Source organism: Schistocerca piceifrons, chromosome 1 (genome assembly GCF_021461385.2).
Source record: "Schistocerca piceifrons isolate TAMUIC-IGC-003096 chromosome 1, iqSchPice1.1, whole genome shotgun sequence".
Classification (NCBI taxonomy): domain Eukaryota; kingdom Metazoa; phylum Arthropoda; class Insecta; order Orthoptera; family Acrididae; genus Schistocerca; species Schistocerca piceifrons.
The window spans coordinates 994026384-994040204 of NC_060138.1; the positions used below are offsets into that span (position 1 = coordinate 994026384).

The 13821-nt window shown below is 39.2% G+C and overlaps 1 protein-coding gene across 1 annotated transcript; it reads right to left on the bottom strand.

Moving 5' to 3' along the window:
- Positions 1 to 1014: 1014 nt before the first annotated feature.
- Positions 1015 to 9876, bottom strand: LOC124795208 (calcineurin B homologous protein 1). The gene is made up of 5 exons (XM_047259123.1): positions 9789 to 9876; positions 9553 to 9625; positions 9190 to 9453; positions 5526 to 5619; positions 1015 to 1525 (listed from the first exon to the last, which is right to left on the bottom strand). The coding sequence occupies exons 2-5, from the start codon at positions 9617 to 9619 to the stop codon at positions 1381 to 1383; spliced, it is 570 nt and encodes a 189-aa protein (XP_047115079.1). The 5' UTR covers positions 9620 to 9625; positions 9789 to 9876; the 3' UTR covers positions 1015 to 1380.
- Between the last annotated feature and the right edge of the window lie 3945 nt (positions 9877 to 13821).

The following is a 13821-nucleotide window of genomic DNA, read 5'->3' on the forward strand; positions in this document are numbered from 1 at the left end:
TAGCAGCCATTTATTGATCTCTTCACAATGTAGCTCACTTTAAGATTGCTGATTTTCTTTTGATGAAGGTTTACAAGTCTCAGTATACAGGTAGTCAAGCCAAAATATCTACACTTCAAAGTGTTTCACTCTCTCAATCAACTGCAGCCACTAAAGTGTATGCAATAATACAGTACTGACTCGCCACAGTTTGGAATCTAACACTTGTTGAGTTCCTGAGATGTCTAGCATTAGCACCCCCTTAGCTTATAGAACAATACAAATGTGACAACATTACCTTACAGCTTGTCGCTGAAGTCTAGATTACCTACAGCTGCCAGGGTCCAATGCTAACAGAAATAACAATAAGGAAACATTCAGCTCGTACTAAATCTGAGTGGAAAAGGCCTAAAAATAGTGTATGGTCAGATGTGGTTGTGTGGCAGCAGCTTCATATAGCTATCACAATGATATACGAGCAGTCTTAAAAAAACCAGCAGAATAAAAGAGCTAAAGGACACAGCACAACTGAAAGACACTGCAACCCCCCATATTTTGTGAGTCAACTAGCAAAATGAAATACTCATCCGGGGGTCTATGCTCTGAATGATGGCAATTAATAGCTAGTAGGTGATGAAAGAACCTGCTAAAGTCTGGCTGTGGCATGAGACTAATCTGTAACATAGCACAAGGTCTACGTATGTTTGAAGGGGATAATTTGATCGAGTCAGTGACAGACCGATCGCAACCATAGCCTGGTGGCTATGTACGCACCATACTTAATGCACTCTGCCATTTTTAACACACTTTTTCGTTGCACAAACTAAAGCTGCAACTTCTACCCAGTTAACTAGAAATCCCTATTCAAAGTATGTTGCACATTAGTGTTAAATACTATCACATACTCCGAATTATTGTCGTGTAACTGCCTAAAGAAGCATATTAAGACACTAATAGTACTGCAGAACCAATTTTTAGAGAGACAAAAATTTTAAAACGTTAGTAGTTTTTGTTCGAAAGAGTAAAATAAACGCATAACTTTTTATAGAACTTTATATATCAAACAGCATATTTCACAATTACATACCAGTAATACATTGTTCCCTCAGCTGATCAGTATGACCCTCTTATTACATATTAATGTACACTATGTTACATTTATTCTGGTGCAACATTTAAATAATATATTTGTACTGATCTATAGCTACAACACAATCTTTACTACAAGATAAGATATAAATAACAATTCTATTGACAAGAAATTAAGTCCTTAAGACTGAACTGAGTCTATATAGCATGTGTTACCCAGAAGACAACATACCAAGAAAATCAAACCTATCCCAAAATTATTAAACAAAGTTACATATTCTCAGATGTTAAATGCACTGCATTTTTATGATCTCAATTAAGAAATCTAATCGACATCTTCTGTTCCACATCTGTCCGCTCCAAAGCCTTACAGAATTCTTCAAATGAAATCATTTGGTCACCATTTTGATCAGCTTCTAAAATTGTACGTTCAGCAATACTTGTCAGTTGCTCTTCACTGCAAAACAAATTAAGTCAACATAAATGTCATGTGAACATTAGAACAAATACTCTAAAGTAAATAATAACAGATTCCTGAAAGAAATCTATGCTGTAAGTATTATTTGTTAGCATGTAAAAGTAATATTTCTTCTCTCATTGTTTGCAATAATAAGTTTTTTTTACATTACAATAGTAAATATTCTTATTTTACAGTACATGACCTGATCATGTCTCCTGGTGGGAAAGCACTCTGAAATGTAACTGATGAAAATAGTTTTCGTACAGATAGTTATTACTATTATAAATTATTAGGCAGTCAGCAACTATAATCCACATTCCTTAAATTCAATGAACAAATCTCTGAAAGTAGGTCATTAGTATCCTTAATTTTGGAGAGTGTATTGCAATCTATAAAGAAACAGCATTATTTATTATGATAAAGACAAGATGAGTAACTTGAAAGGCAAACTATAAGCTCATATGTATCTCTGGGCAACACCTTACTAACACTGAGTTAGAGACTAACACAAATTAATGATTCAGATGTCAGGAATATATGGAACTTGTGTACTTGCTATACTGAACCTAAATCAGAGAGTAATTAATAATAAAGCTACAAATTTCGACTAAACAATAGCTGAAAGGTGGTGCAGTGTACTGAGGAGGTGATATGCATCACAAAATAACACTGAGGATGATAAATACATACTTTTATGACAATATGAAGCCCTCAACTCAAAACATGTCTCTCACAAGACAAAGAACTATAGAATATTTAGTACAGTGAAGAATTAATAGACAGAAATGAAATGGGGCAGGGGAGGGGGTGGGTTGCAGGTGTGGTTGGTAAGGCTAATGAAATTTAACACATCAGGGGAAATAAGAGTGTACTAAACTACATATGCACCACAGACGTAAACGTTATTACATTTTTCAGTAAACAATGTGAGAAAAAGAGTCATATATGCCATTGATGATCTCATCTTTAACCCCATTATCCTTTCGGTGCCAACATTTGAAGACCATATCGCCCTGGCAAAGGGAGTTACCCTAAATAAGGAAATCATTACTATGAAAGTGAGTGCGGCACGTGTTGCGTACACAGAGCACTATTAAGAAATGAATAACTAGAACTGAACACACAAAACATACCTGGCAGTATATCAAATTCTTGTTGGGTTTCCAGCTTGATCAAACTGTCATCTGAGCACAATATTTCAGCGGTCCACCTGGCCACCATCATCAGGTGAGAAAAGTTACGCTGCTCTCGCCGATCACTGATATCACTCGCAACCTTTAACTGCATCAGAAGTACAACAGCGCATGTGCTAGATGCAGTGCGCACATGCTCAGTCATTCCTGCTGCTCCCTGGCGCAGAAAGAGCTGCAGCACCTCTGATGGTGAATACTGTCAAAAACAACATATCATTACAAATGATTATTCATAGCTGGCCGATTCAGAAGCCGTTTTTTTTATATCTGGTAAAACAGGTTTCCCAGTTTTACTTAGCGGGTATCCATTATTACGATTAATGATACTATCAGCTAGTCTGATTTTGACATTCTTTTAGAACACCATCACAATACCGCGAAGCATTTGCAACTACTTGCGTCTCGTTATATAGCATCCTGTGTCCCTCTGTAATGGAATGCTCAGCCACCGCGGATTTACCTGGTTGTAACCATCGTGTATGGCGATGATGTTCAATACACCTATCGTCGTTGACGGTACAGATAGTTTGGTCAATGTAAATTTTACTGCACTCACATGGTATTTTGTAAACACCAGATTTACTCAAACCTAAATCATCTCTGACAGAGCCAAGAAGTGCTCGAATCTTAGCTGGAGGACAAAAAACACATCTGATCTAATTTTTCTTCAAAAGTCTACCTATCTTGGCGGACACATTCTCAGGAGACGGAAGAAAAGCCACAGACCTAAAGTTGTCTTCAGAAGGTTCAGGTAAAGGTCCAAACTCAAAAGCACGTCGAATTTGTTGGTCCGTATAGCTGTTATTATTGAACACTTCCTTAAGATGTTGCGTCTCCTGTGGTAAATTTTCAGCATCCGAGACAGCATATGCTCGTTTAACCAAGGTCCAGAGGACTCCTGTACATTGAAAAGGTGGATGGCATCTGGTAGCATGTAAATACCTGTCAGTGTGAGTCAGTTTCCTGTAAACACTGTGTCCGAGTTCCGTCTTCTTTCAATAAACTAGTACATCCAAAAAAGGTAACTTCCCCTCCATCATGAAGTTGATGTTCACATGAAGAGAACTGGTGCAAAGAGTCTATTCCATGTGGCCAAACAACAAACATATCGTCAACATATCTTGGAAAACATGAAGGCTTGAAAAGATGTTTTCAGTGCCATATCCTCAAAGTCCTCCATAAAAATACTGTGTGAGTGCGGGAAAATTTACATTGGCCAAACTATTTGTACTGCCAACGACAGGTGTATTGAACATCATCACCATACGCAATTACTCCAACCAGATAAATCTGCGCTGGCTGAGCATTGCCTTGCAGAGGGACAGACGCAAGTAGTTGCAAATGCTTCGCAGTATTGGGATTGTGTTCTAAAAGAATCTGTCGAAATCAGACTAGCAGATAATAGCATTAATCGTGATAATGGATACCCTCTAAGTAAAATGTGGAATCCTGTTTTATCAAATACGAAGAAACAACGGCTTCTGAATCGGCCGGCTATGAATAATCATTTGTAATGATATATTGTTTTCAATTGCATTCACCACCAGAGGTGCTGCAACTCTTTTTGCGCCAGGGTGCAGCAGGAATGACTGAGTGCGTGCACACTGCATCTAGCACATGCGGTGTTTTACTTTCGATGCATATAAATGTGCAGTCATTTGCGAGTGATATCAGTTATCTGTGACAGCAGCATAGCTTTTTTCATCTGATGATGGCGGTCAGGTGGACCGCTGAAATATTGTGCCCAGATGACAGTTTGGTCCAGCTAGAAACCCAACATGAGTTTGATATTTTAATGCGTAGGGAAAGTCTACATAGTCACATACCTGGCAGTGTTGGTACTCTAAACCTCTTGTAAACATAAATGCTAAGGCACAGCTTCAGTGGCCCAAAAGAGAGCAACATGGGAACAGTAACAGCAGCCCAATGAGTCTACTTTTACATGGTTTCTTACCACATGAGTAACTCGTCTGAAGAGCACCAAAGGATCATGTAACTTTGATCATTTTTCATTCTGCTGTAAAGCTCGTTAAAGGTTTTGTAACTACCATAACCTGACTTAACTCAGCGATCTCTGCAACAATTAGCCTAGCTGAAAATAACTTCAGCAATGAAACACTTACTGGAACGATGTCTATAGTTTTGTGATTTACTGTTTTCAGTTAATTATAACTGAAACAAGTGAAATATTTGTAGTGACCATGTTTGTGGTAAGAGTCATGCACAAAACATAACAAACCTGACCATTGTTTTCAACCCCCCCCCTCCCCTCCATCAGTCAGTGAAACCAATTGTACATACAAAATACAGCATTTTTTAATAAATGACAATACATCTTACAACAGGCTACATAGTGACTTGTCTCCTACCTAATGCCTGAAGGCGTAGCATCAAACCACCCTTATTTATTACCATTAGATCGTTGTAAAACCAGTAGTTATTCGTTAAGCTTGCTTGCAACCATTCCAATGCATACACTACAGTGAATTGTACTACAACAATTTACAACATTTAGCACCATCCAGCATTACAAAAGTTCCCAAACATTTGATTCAGAATCAAATGCCAAATAGTCAGTCTGAAATTCTTTTTGCAAGCAATAATATAAAATGTGGTTTATTGTTTGCATGTAAAATCCAGATTCACAGCCTTCCACATATATGAGAATAGCTTTAAAATTTATGTTAGCTACAGCTGACATGCCACACTGGTTATGTTGTGTTGATTCTATTAATTTCAATTAAAGACTAAGGCTTCAAATGGAGAAGAAAGGGTAATAAACCTGAGAATTTACCACAACTCACCTTATGTTTGCTCCTACCATCATATGAAGAATGGCTAGTAATTCATCCCTAGATATTTTTTCATCATTATCCAAATCGTACATTTTGAAGGCAACTGAAAATCATCAAACATCACAAAAATTAGCATTCCAAAAGTAAAATCTTATTTTGATTCTAAAATGTGGTACATCTCATTTCTGACAACAATTTACAAAAATTACCCTAACATTTAATCAAGCATTTTAATATCACCGTGTCTCTAACAATTATAACTACCGAATAACCACAAAGTCAGATCCCACCCACCAGCTTTGACCCATGATATCAGCCTTACTTAACAATCATAGTAAACTCCAAATTAATCTAGGTTGCTACCCTCCCCTCAACAAACACAAAAATCACTCCAAAAAACCATACCACCCAAACCAATGCTCCCCTCTTCCAACCACCACCATCCACCAATACTCATCCCAGACAAAGTACCCAGATAAAAAACCAAATAAAACATACACACAACATTCACCACTTCAGAACAACACAAACTACAAAAATAAATAAAACCTACACACCCACACCAACCTTACATCCCCCCCTCCTGCCAAAAAAACCACCCGAGCCCCATGCAACAACACAACACAACTAGACAACCCCCCCCCCCATGCCACCCCCCCCCCAAAAAAAAACAACCTTCAGCCTATACATTTTACCTACCAACTTCATGAATGCTTTGAAAGGACAGTAATTATTACACACAGTTTTTCACCAACAATACTTATCAAGATGAGACTGCAGAGTCTAAATGCACCCGTTCTTCCTTCCTACAACAGATTTAACAGCCCACAATGACCCTCTACTGTGTTAGTACATGCCCCCAGCACATAATATTTAAATTCCAAACTAATTAGCTGTCACATACCTACAACCCCTATGACCCACATCCCTGCCAGTAGAAAAGCAGTCAAATTATTTAAGACTACTCAACACATTGCTCAGTTACCCCACCTCTTTAGTCTGTTGGCCCACAATCCTAAAAGTAACATCCAAACCTGTCGTTCACCCCTCCTGCTGAAACAACATACCTCCCTCCTCCAATGCTCCAACTTACTGAACTGTGACTCAATGATTTCAACACCCACCTTCCACCCCAAAGACCACTACACAAAGTCACTAGATACTGCATGACAGAACATATACCACTCCAACACACCTCTCTCTCACACCAGTCTCACGCATACACAATCAAAGTGGATATTGGTAACACCGACAATAAGTCACACACCCAACTTCACACAAGGCCAACCTAAATCGCTTGAACCAGGTACCTCCTGTTATAGATCACTGCATATTATCTTTCTAGCCCCTCCACTTATATAGTCCCTGGTCCAAAAAACTTTCGACAACATTAGTTGCCCACTTTAGCAATCAGCCCAAGCAACTGCAAAACTGTAATGATACAAGGAAAATCTTCCCCCGTAGCAACATAAAGAGCCATGGAGCTTAATTTCACAGTTGGATACCTATCTATAAAAAAATGATGAAAACATAAAATTCAATTTGAGAGAACAAATAGCAAATAAACTGATAGCTCAAAAACCAAAACCAGATAGCCTTCAACTACCAAAATTAAAAATACTCAGTGATAAAACAACAAACTCTGAAACAACAGACTGCAAGCAACGAAATATTTCACCATGGCAAAACTCCAAGATTTCAATACACCGTTACATATCACAGACTCAATCCCATACAACTGTAACATTAATACAAACCAAATCACAAAAACAAACATCCAATACCAGCATGCATCACCCCTTACTGCAACACACCCCCTACAAACAATCTATTTCAAATACGCCACAAAACAAGACAGTTATGTTACACACCAAAGTTGATGAGTGGAATTGCAGCAAACGATTGATCCAAAACTACTCAGCCTGTAAACACTAACATATCACTTAATGTCTACAGGATATAGCACCTGATGAAGGTCCACCTGAGTTTATGGCAAAACAAACAGTTGTGCATGAAATTACCAAATATGTTTTCATAAATTGTTAGTCTTCTGAAGAGAGAAAAAAAAAAGAGGTTGAAGTAAATAATTCACCTATGTATCAGCAGTCATGGTTTGGTGGGAAAGGTAAGATCCAATAATTTGTCTTGCACTAAAGAAGCACCACACCTGCTTTCACATGTTAATGAATAGTCTTTTGTTACAACTAAAGAGGATTTTCAGAATTGCCATTAATTTTTCTACTTTCTTACATACCCAGCCATACTTCATCAGAGGAAAATACTATTTCCACACGAACTCCTAATCAAGGACAGACAAAAACCAGTTGCAATTCTAATATCTATCAGACCGTCTCTGAATTCACTGAATGACGAACGACCGTCACTTTGTAAGGTTTCAGTTTGTGCACTGTTGTGATGAGAGTCCACTGACACCATACTGTAGAACTAAGTAGCGTAAAGTGATTTTCTCTGACATCCAAAGCCACCTCTAACTGGTCTAAATCAGCTAACACTGACAACATTTGCCAATCTGAGGCCCAAGCCACAGTGCAATTGGCATTTGGAGTCTGCGTCCCTGGCTATAGCACTTGTGGTTTGTGCGAAACACTCCGCATACCACAATAATAATCCAAGACTATCAAGTATCTTTACCTTTTGTGGTCACAACACTTCACCTCTGGTTATCTAAAAAATAACATACAGGCTTAACAGGCACTGACCCTATTTTAAACTTCAGTTAAAAAACTAAATCATTTTGTCAATGTTCTGGCACAATATACGAATACTTATTCTAACTTTTTCACACTAAATTGTGAATTGTGCGCGCAAATGGCAAAATGAACATTTTTTTCTTAACTTTCAAAGTAACTAATTTTCCACAGTTCATCTGCCATTCATTCAAGGCAGTTTTCAGCGCGCCTACTGTAGCTAAAAGCAGGGGGTGGGGGCTCAGGAGATTATGCAAGAGGAAAGTAGTCCTACAAAGATTTCAGCAAACAGTTAATAATTCACTCTTCAGCGAACTGTTGGACCTGGTTCCTCATTTCAACTGAACTGTAAGAATGAGTCTTCAGGCAGTTCATTTCTAATTGCAGTATTATTTTGCTGAAAGATAATGGCGGAAGCTTCCAAGACCAGATACGACATTATTGTAATGATCCTGCTAAAAAACCTGTCACTGTCCACAAGCTTATTTTTGTCATTAATTATGTCAATGACATTTAGAACAGCCATAGTCTGACAGAAAAATGTTCAAGAATGAATTAATATAACTTACACTACTGCAAGATTAGAAATGATGACTGACTGCTTGTTAGTCTGTTTGGCAGATGGAAATACAGCTAGAGTTGTGTCCAAGAAACCCTGAGTACAGATCAAAAGTTTCTCTGTGGGCTCCCCAATTCCTAAAGATTATCAACCACTTCTAGAGAAACTAACTTAGGTCTAGGAAGTGAAACATTCTGTATCATAAAACTGATTTCGATACTTTTCTGTCAATGAGCCACATTCAGTTGTAAGCAACGTTTTCATTACGACAGACAACTAGTACAGACACAGTAATCAAACTACGAATATATGAGACATTCACACAGACTGCGGGATTATATGACTCTTTCTAGAAATATACTACTCCTTATTGCCTTTTGAGCCTATACGCCACTAGATTACTCACACTTAAGCTTCTGCTCTCTCGAATTTAGCTTATTGTCTCGACCTTTCTTAATCGGTCGGAAGTGTGCTAGAACTTGCATGAACTGTAGAAAATTGACGCGATCGCTGCAGCCCTCTTCAAAAAATGCATGCACGATTCTGTCGCCAAGAGGATTGATTGCCAATTCCGGTATGCGAAGAAAGTCTTCCCTGCTCAATGTTCCGCAGTCACCGCGGTCTAAACTTGTGAACCTGCTGTACAATCTCTCAATCTGGTGGGGAGTAACTGAAACATGAAGGAAGTTAAATTAGATTGTGATAGCAAATTAGCGGGAATGATCAAAATATGATGTAGAGGTGTGAACTCCATGACAAACATACTCACATCCAGTTTCTTCTTGTATCTGCGCGATCTCCTCTTCCCTCAAAAGAAGCGAAGATCTGTTACCCATGACTAGCTGATGGCAGACGACGCAAACAAACAAAAAGATGTAGAGATATTATATTATAGTCGACTATTCCAAATCTTACTAAAGAAAAGTGAAAACTCTAGCCCTTCATAACGGCACCTTAAAATGACATAAATAAAAAAAAAACTGGAACTAAAAAAACTCTACTAACCACACCTCCACAGCACACAGTTCAAATGCCACTCTCACAAATTGTGTCAAAAACAAAGATGATCTGCAGTCGACACACTTACATTTGACAAAGTCGATCGTACAGTGTAAGGTCGACAGACGCCGGAATATACCACGGCAGCATGTTTGGGAGCCACATTGGCATAACAGTAGCAACACTCCGTCTGGTTTTTCTTACCAACATAGCAGCACGCCAAGCGGCCAGCAAGTAACACTTCTGAGTACGATATTGGATGAAGGCGAATACAATCGTTTATACTAATTTTCAACATAGTTTTAACTATTAGGAACGTGTGTACTGCCATAAAAATCGACAATGACTAAAAATGACACAACATTTGTCGTTTTTTAATTTCCTAAGAACTATGGGACGTATGGACCGTAGATTACAGGACAGTTTATACACTTTTTTCTTGTAAGATACGGGTACCTACTGAAGAATATCATTTTCCTTTAATAACAATAAAATAAGATCTGACCTTTTGCAGAAAGTCGTCTTATATATCGACCTAACAACGTGAAGTTTTGTCCACTACCCATAAAACTCAATTCACTGAATGTGGAGCATATGAAACTTACATGGAATGTAATATGTACCGCATAAGTCACCACACCTGTAGTAGAAGGGAAAATCGCACATACGTCACAATAAAACATCAAAAAGTAATAAAAAATGTTTCGCATCTGAGCCACAAATGGCGAGAATTTCCAACATATTTGCTTTTAAAGCAAAATCAATTACATTTACAAAAATATTCGTCTATCAGAAAGTCGAGTGAAGTGTAAGAATGCACGAATCATTAGACTCCATAAAATTATTTTTATGTGTCAGGGAAAGTACCTATCACAGTAAGAGACAAGAACAGAAATATATCCTGTTCCTGTATGAAATATGTACATATTTTCTCTCGCTGTAAGCGAAGTAAGCTGCAATTATGTACATATTCAAAAGCATTTCTTCATGAATAAGTTGTACCTTATGTCACTGAATCAGTGAAATGTAGGTGTTTTTACATTTATTTCACGGTAATTCATGACCCTTGGTAACTCACTAATGCACAGAACGCAAAAATGTAACATTTATTTCGTTATTAAGTAGAAAAAATAATTAAAACTTTCATTATCCTAACGACACATATCACTGTCCGCTTTCTTACTGCTTGGAGTGCAAGTATCGCTCCATCTGTCAAACGGTAACAACTTTTACACCAGACAGTGTCACGACTGTTATGTTAGACTGTGATGGGGGCCATGATTGTACCATAACCTATCTACACAAGCAAATATACCACAACTTTGCACTGGCTGGACTCGCAGAATGGACATCTCATTGCACAATAAAAACAAAGCTGTTTTACTTTCTAAAAAATCCAGTTGTCCATTTAACACAACACATAAGAATGAATCACTGATATTCCCATTTAAAATGCCACAAATGCAATTTTACCAAGTGTGGAATATTATAAAACTTGGAAATGCGACGTTGTGCAGAAAGCAGAAATCAAATGTGTAGTGCTGAACCGTATAGGTAGTGATGAAAATGAATAATCATAAAATACAGACACAATATAGCATACTTTTATCAACGAAAGGAGCATACACTTCAGAAGCCTCCAAACCCAACAAAGTCTTAAGGTAGACTAACAGTCAGAAAGTTTTGCATGAGGTCCTTGTCAACTCCCAGCGATGAAACTGCACAGAGACGGGGAGGTCTTTCGGGCTTCTTGTCATCTGCAGCAGAGTAGTGATTGGGAGGTGATGTATGCAGGATGGCGTACAGGTGGCAGTCATGGAAGCAGGCCAGAAGGCAGTGCGGGTGGCTGTAGCCCGTGTGTGTGGTGGGGTCTGAGGTTGAGGAGTGGTGGATGTGTCACCAGAGCCAGATGCTGCCAGTGAAGGTATGATATCTGTCAGAAGCAAGTGTGGGGCCATGATAGTGATGATACCTATAACAGAAAAGTTGCAGGGGAAAGTGGCAGTATCAGTGTCGTATGGTAATATGATGCTCTTAAGGAAATGCACTACAATGGAGCCATCTGCAGTCTGACAGTCTGCATGCTGACCTTCAATGAGAAGTTCATTGTCTGTGAGCTGTATTTGGATTCTTTGGGAAGGAAATTGCGGACATCCATTCACAATTCAGAGGCTGGCGCTGGTAGTGGGAGTGTTGAAATATGTAGATCCACAGGGTACAGGAGAGAGTTATGATGAATAATCTCTCAATCCATATACTCTTTATAACACTTTTATTGATGATATAAACCAACACTGTTCAACAACTGAACCCTACAAAACCATCAGACCAACTGTCAGTCAAAGAATTTCCTGTGTGGGACTCAGGATGATAACCAGCAAAGTTACTTCATGGAGCATTGTTCCCATGCAGCACAGTCTGGGAAGCTGCATGAAGTATCGAGACAGTGAGATTGCATGGACACAAGGAGACTTCCTGGGTGAGATGTCATCTTCAGTGATGAGGATGTCAGGCAGTGAGATATGCTGGATGATATATAGATGATACTCATAGAGCTGAGCAAGTACGCAGTCAGGCTGGCCATAGGGTGAGTGTGTGGTGGCATCAGGGGGAGCTCAACTGAAATGCGCATTGCAATGGCAGGATAATGTCGGTGGTGGTGTGGGGTTCATCAGAAGTAAAAGTGGTGCTATAGTTGTGAGGATACCTTCACTAAAAATGCGGGATGTGAGGGAGGCAGCATTGATGTCATGTGGCGACCTTGGGAGTTGAATGGAGGGGAGCATGTAGGGCATGTTACACTGTGTCATCTCTTAAATTACAAAGTGTTGATCTGCAAGTGCATTGTGAACAAAGACTCTATGTAAGGAGTGTGGGAGGGTTGGTGGTATGTTGAGGCACTCTATGAGGCTAATGGAACAAAGTCACATAGGTCCGAGGGTTTTTGAAGGACGAAGTCTGCTGGGAGTTATAGCATCTTCAATCTAGAATTTCGACCAATGAGGCTCCCAGGTATTGTTTTTGTGCTGTGCAAACTCCCAGGAGAACCCACAGAAGCGCCTCTGCCTGCTCTGGTATGTTGGATGTACATGGGGCAGCCAAAGCATGAGATCCATGCTCTGGCAGTAGATTTTAGTCGTGTTGCTTTGACCCATCATGTGACCTGATCAGTCACTGAGAGGACATAGTGAAAGCCATTGGGGATGGGTAGTCGGCCAATGAGATCAATATGTATGTATTAAAAGTGCCCGTTTGGAATTGGGAGGTTGCACGTGACATGAGACATGGCTCTTTTGACACAAGATACACACACAAGCCCAAACTATACAGTGTCTCTTTACATTCGATCACATCGACCTGTTGTCACTAGTTGAGTGGTTGGGCGAATTCCTGGATGCGCTAAATTATGGACATATTCGAATATGACACAGCAAAATCGTTGAAGTACGCGAGGGTGTATTCGATTTTTTTGTCAGACAGCTTAAAGTATAGGGTGGGTCACTCCCAGAATAGAGATTCAATCCGTAGTTTCGTGGACGATTCGTGAATGAGTGCTTGTAGCTGTTCATTGTGTTCTTGTGCCTCAACAAAGTGATCGTATTTGAGGGTAGATGACAAGGCGTAGATGTGTGAAAAGTAGTCTGACACTAGGTTCTCTGCATCTTTGACATGGCTGAGGTCCTTGTTAAACTGGGCAGCATATTATAAATGCTGAAACGGTTGGGAGTAGGTATTTCTGAATGGGTTTCAGACAGACTCAATGAGTGGATTGTGATCAGTGTAGGTAAGTGGAGGGATTCTTCTACATTCTGTCATGTACACATGCTGTGCTGTGGGACGATCACTATAGTTGACAATTATCGCAATTCATATGCCACAATGCAGACACATTTATTGTCCCAAGACGACCAGTTTCAATAATCTTATGCTGTTGTCATCTAATCTAAGGGAAAAACAGAGATAATAAGGGGAGGGCGGTGGTGGGAGACTACAATTCATATGATGGATATGTGAAATATACAACATTCTACATACCTTC

What these genes read in the sequence shown, in the direction of transcription:
- LOC124795208 (XM_047259123.1), bottom strand. Translation starts at nt 9,619, where the DNA reads ATGGGTAACAGATCTTCGCTTCTTTTGAGGGAAGAGGAGATCGCGCAG. An exon ending in GATACAAGAAGAAACTGGAT is followed by an intron (nt 9,454 to 9,552) that starts GTGAGTATGTTT and finishes TTCATGTTTCAG; the next exon opens with TTACTCCCCACCAGATTGAG. An exon ending in GAGAGAGCAGAAGCTTAAGT is followed by an intron (nt 5,620 to 9,189) that starts GTGAGTAATCTA and finishes GATGATTTTCAG; the next exon opens with TTGCCTTCAAAATGTACGAT.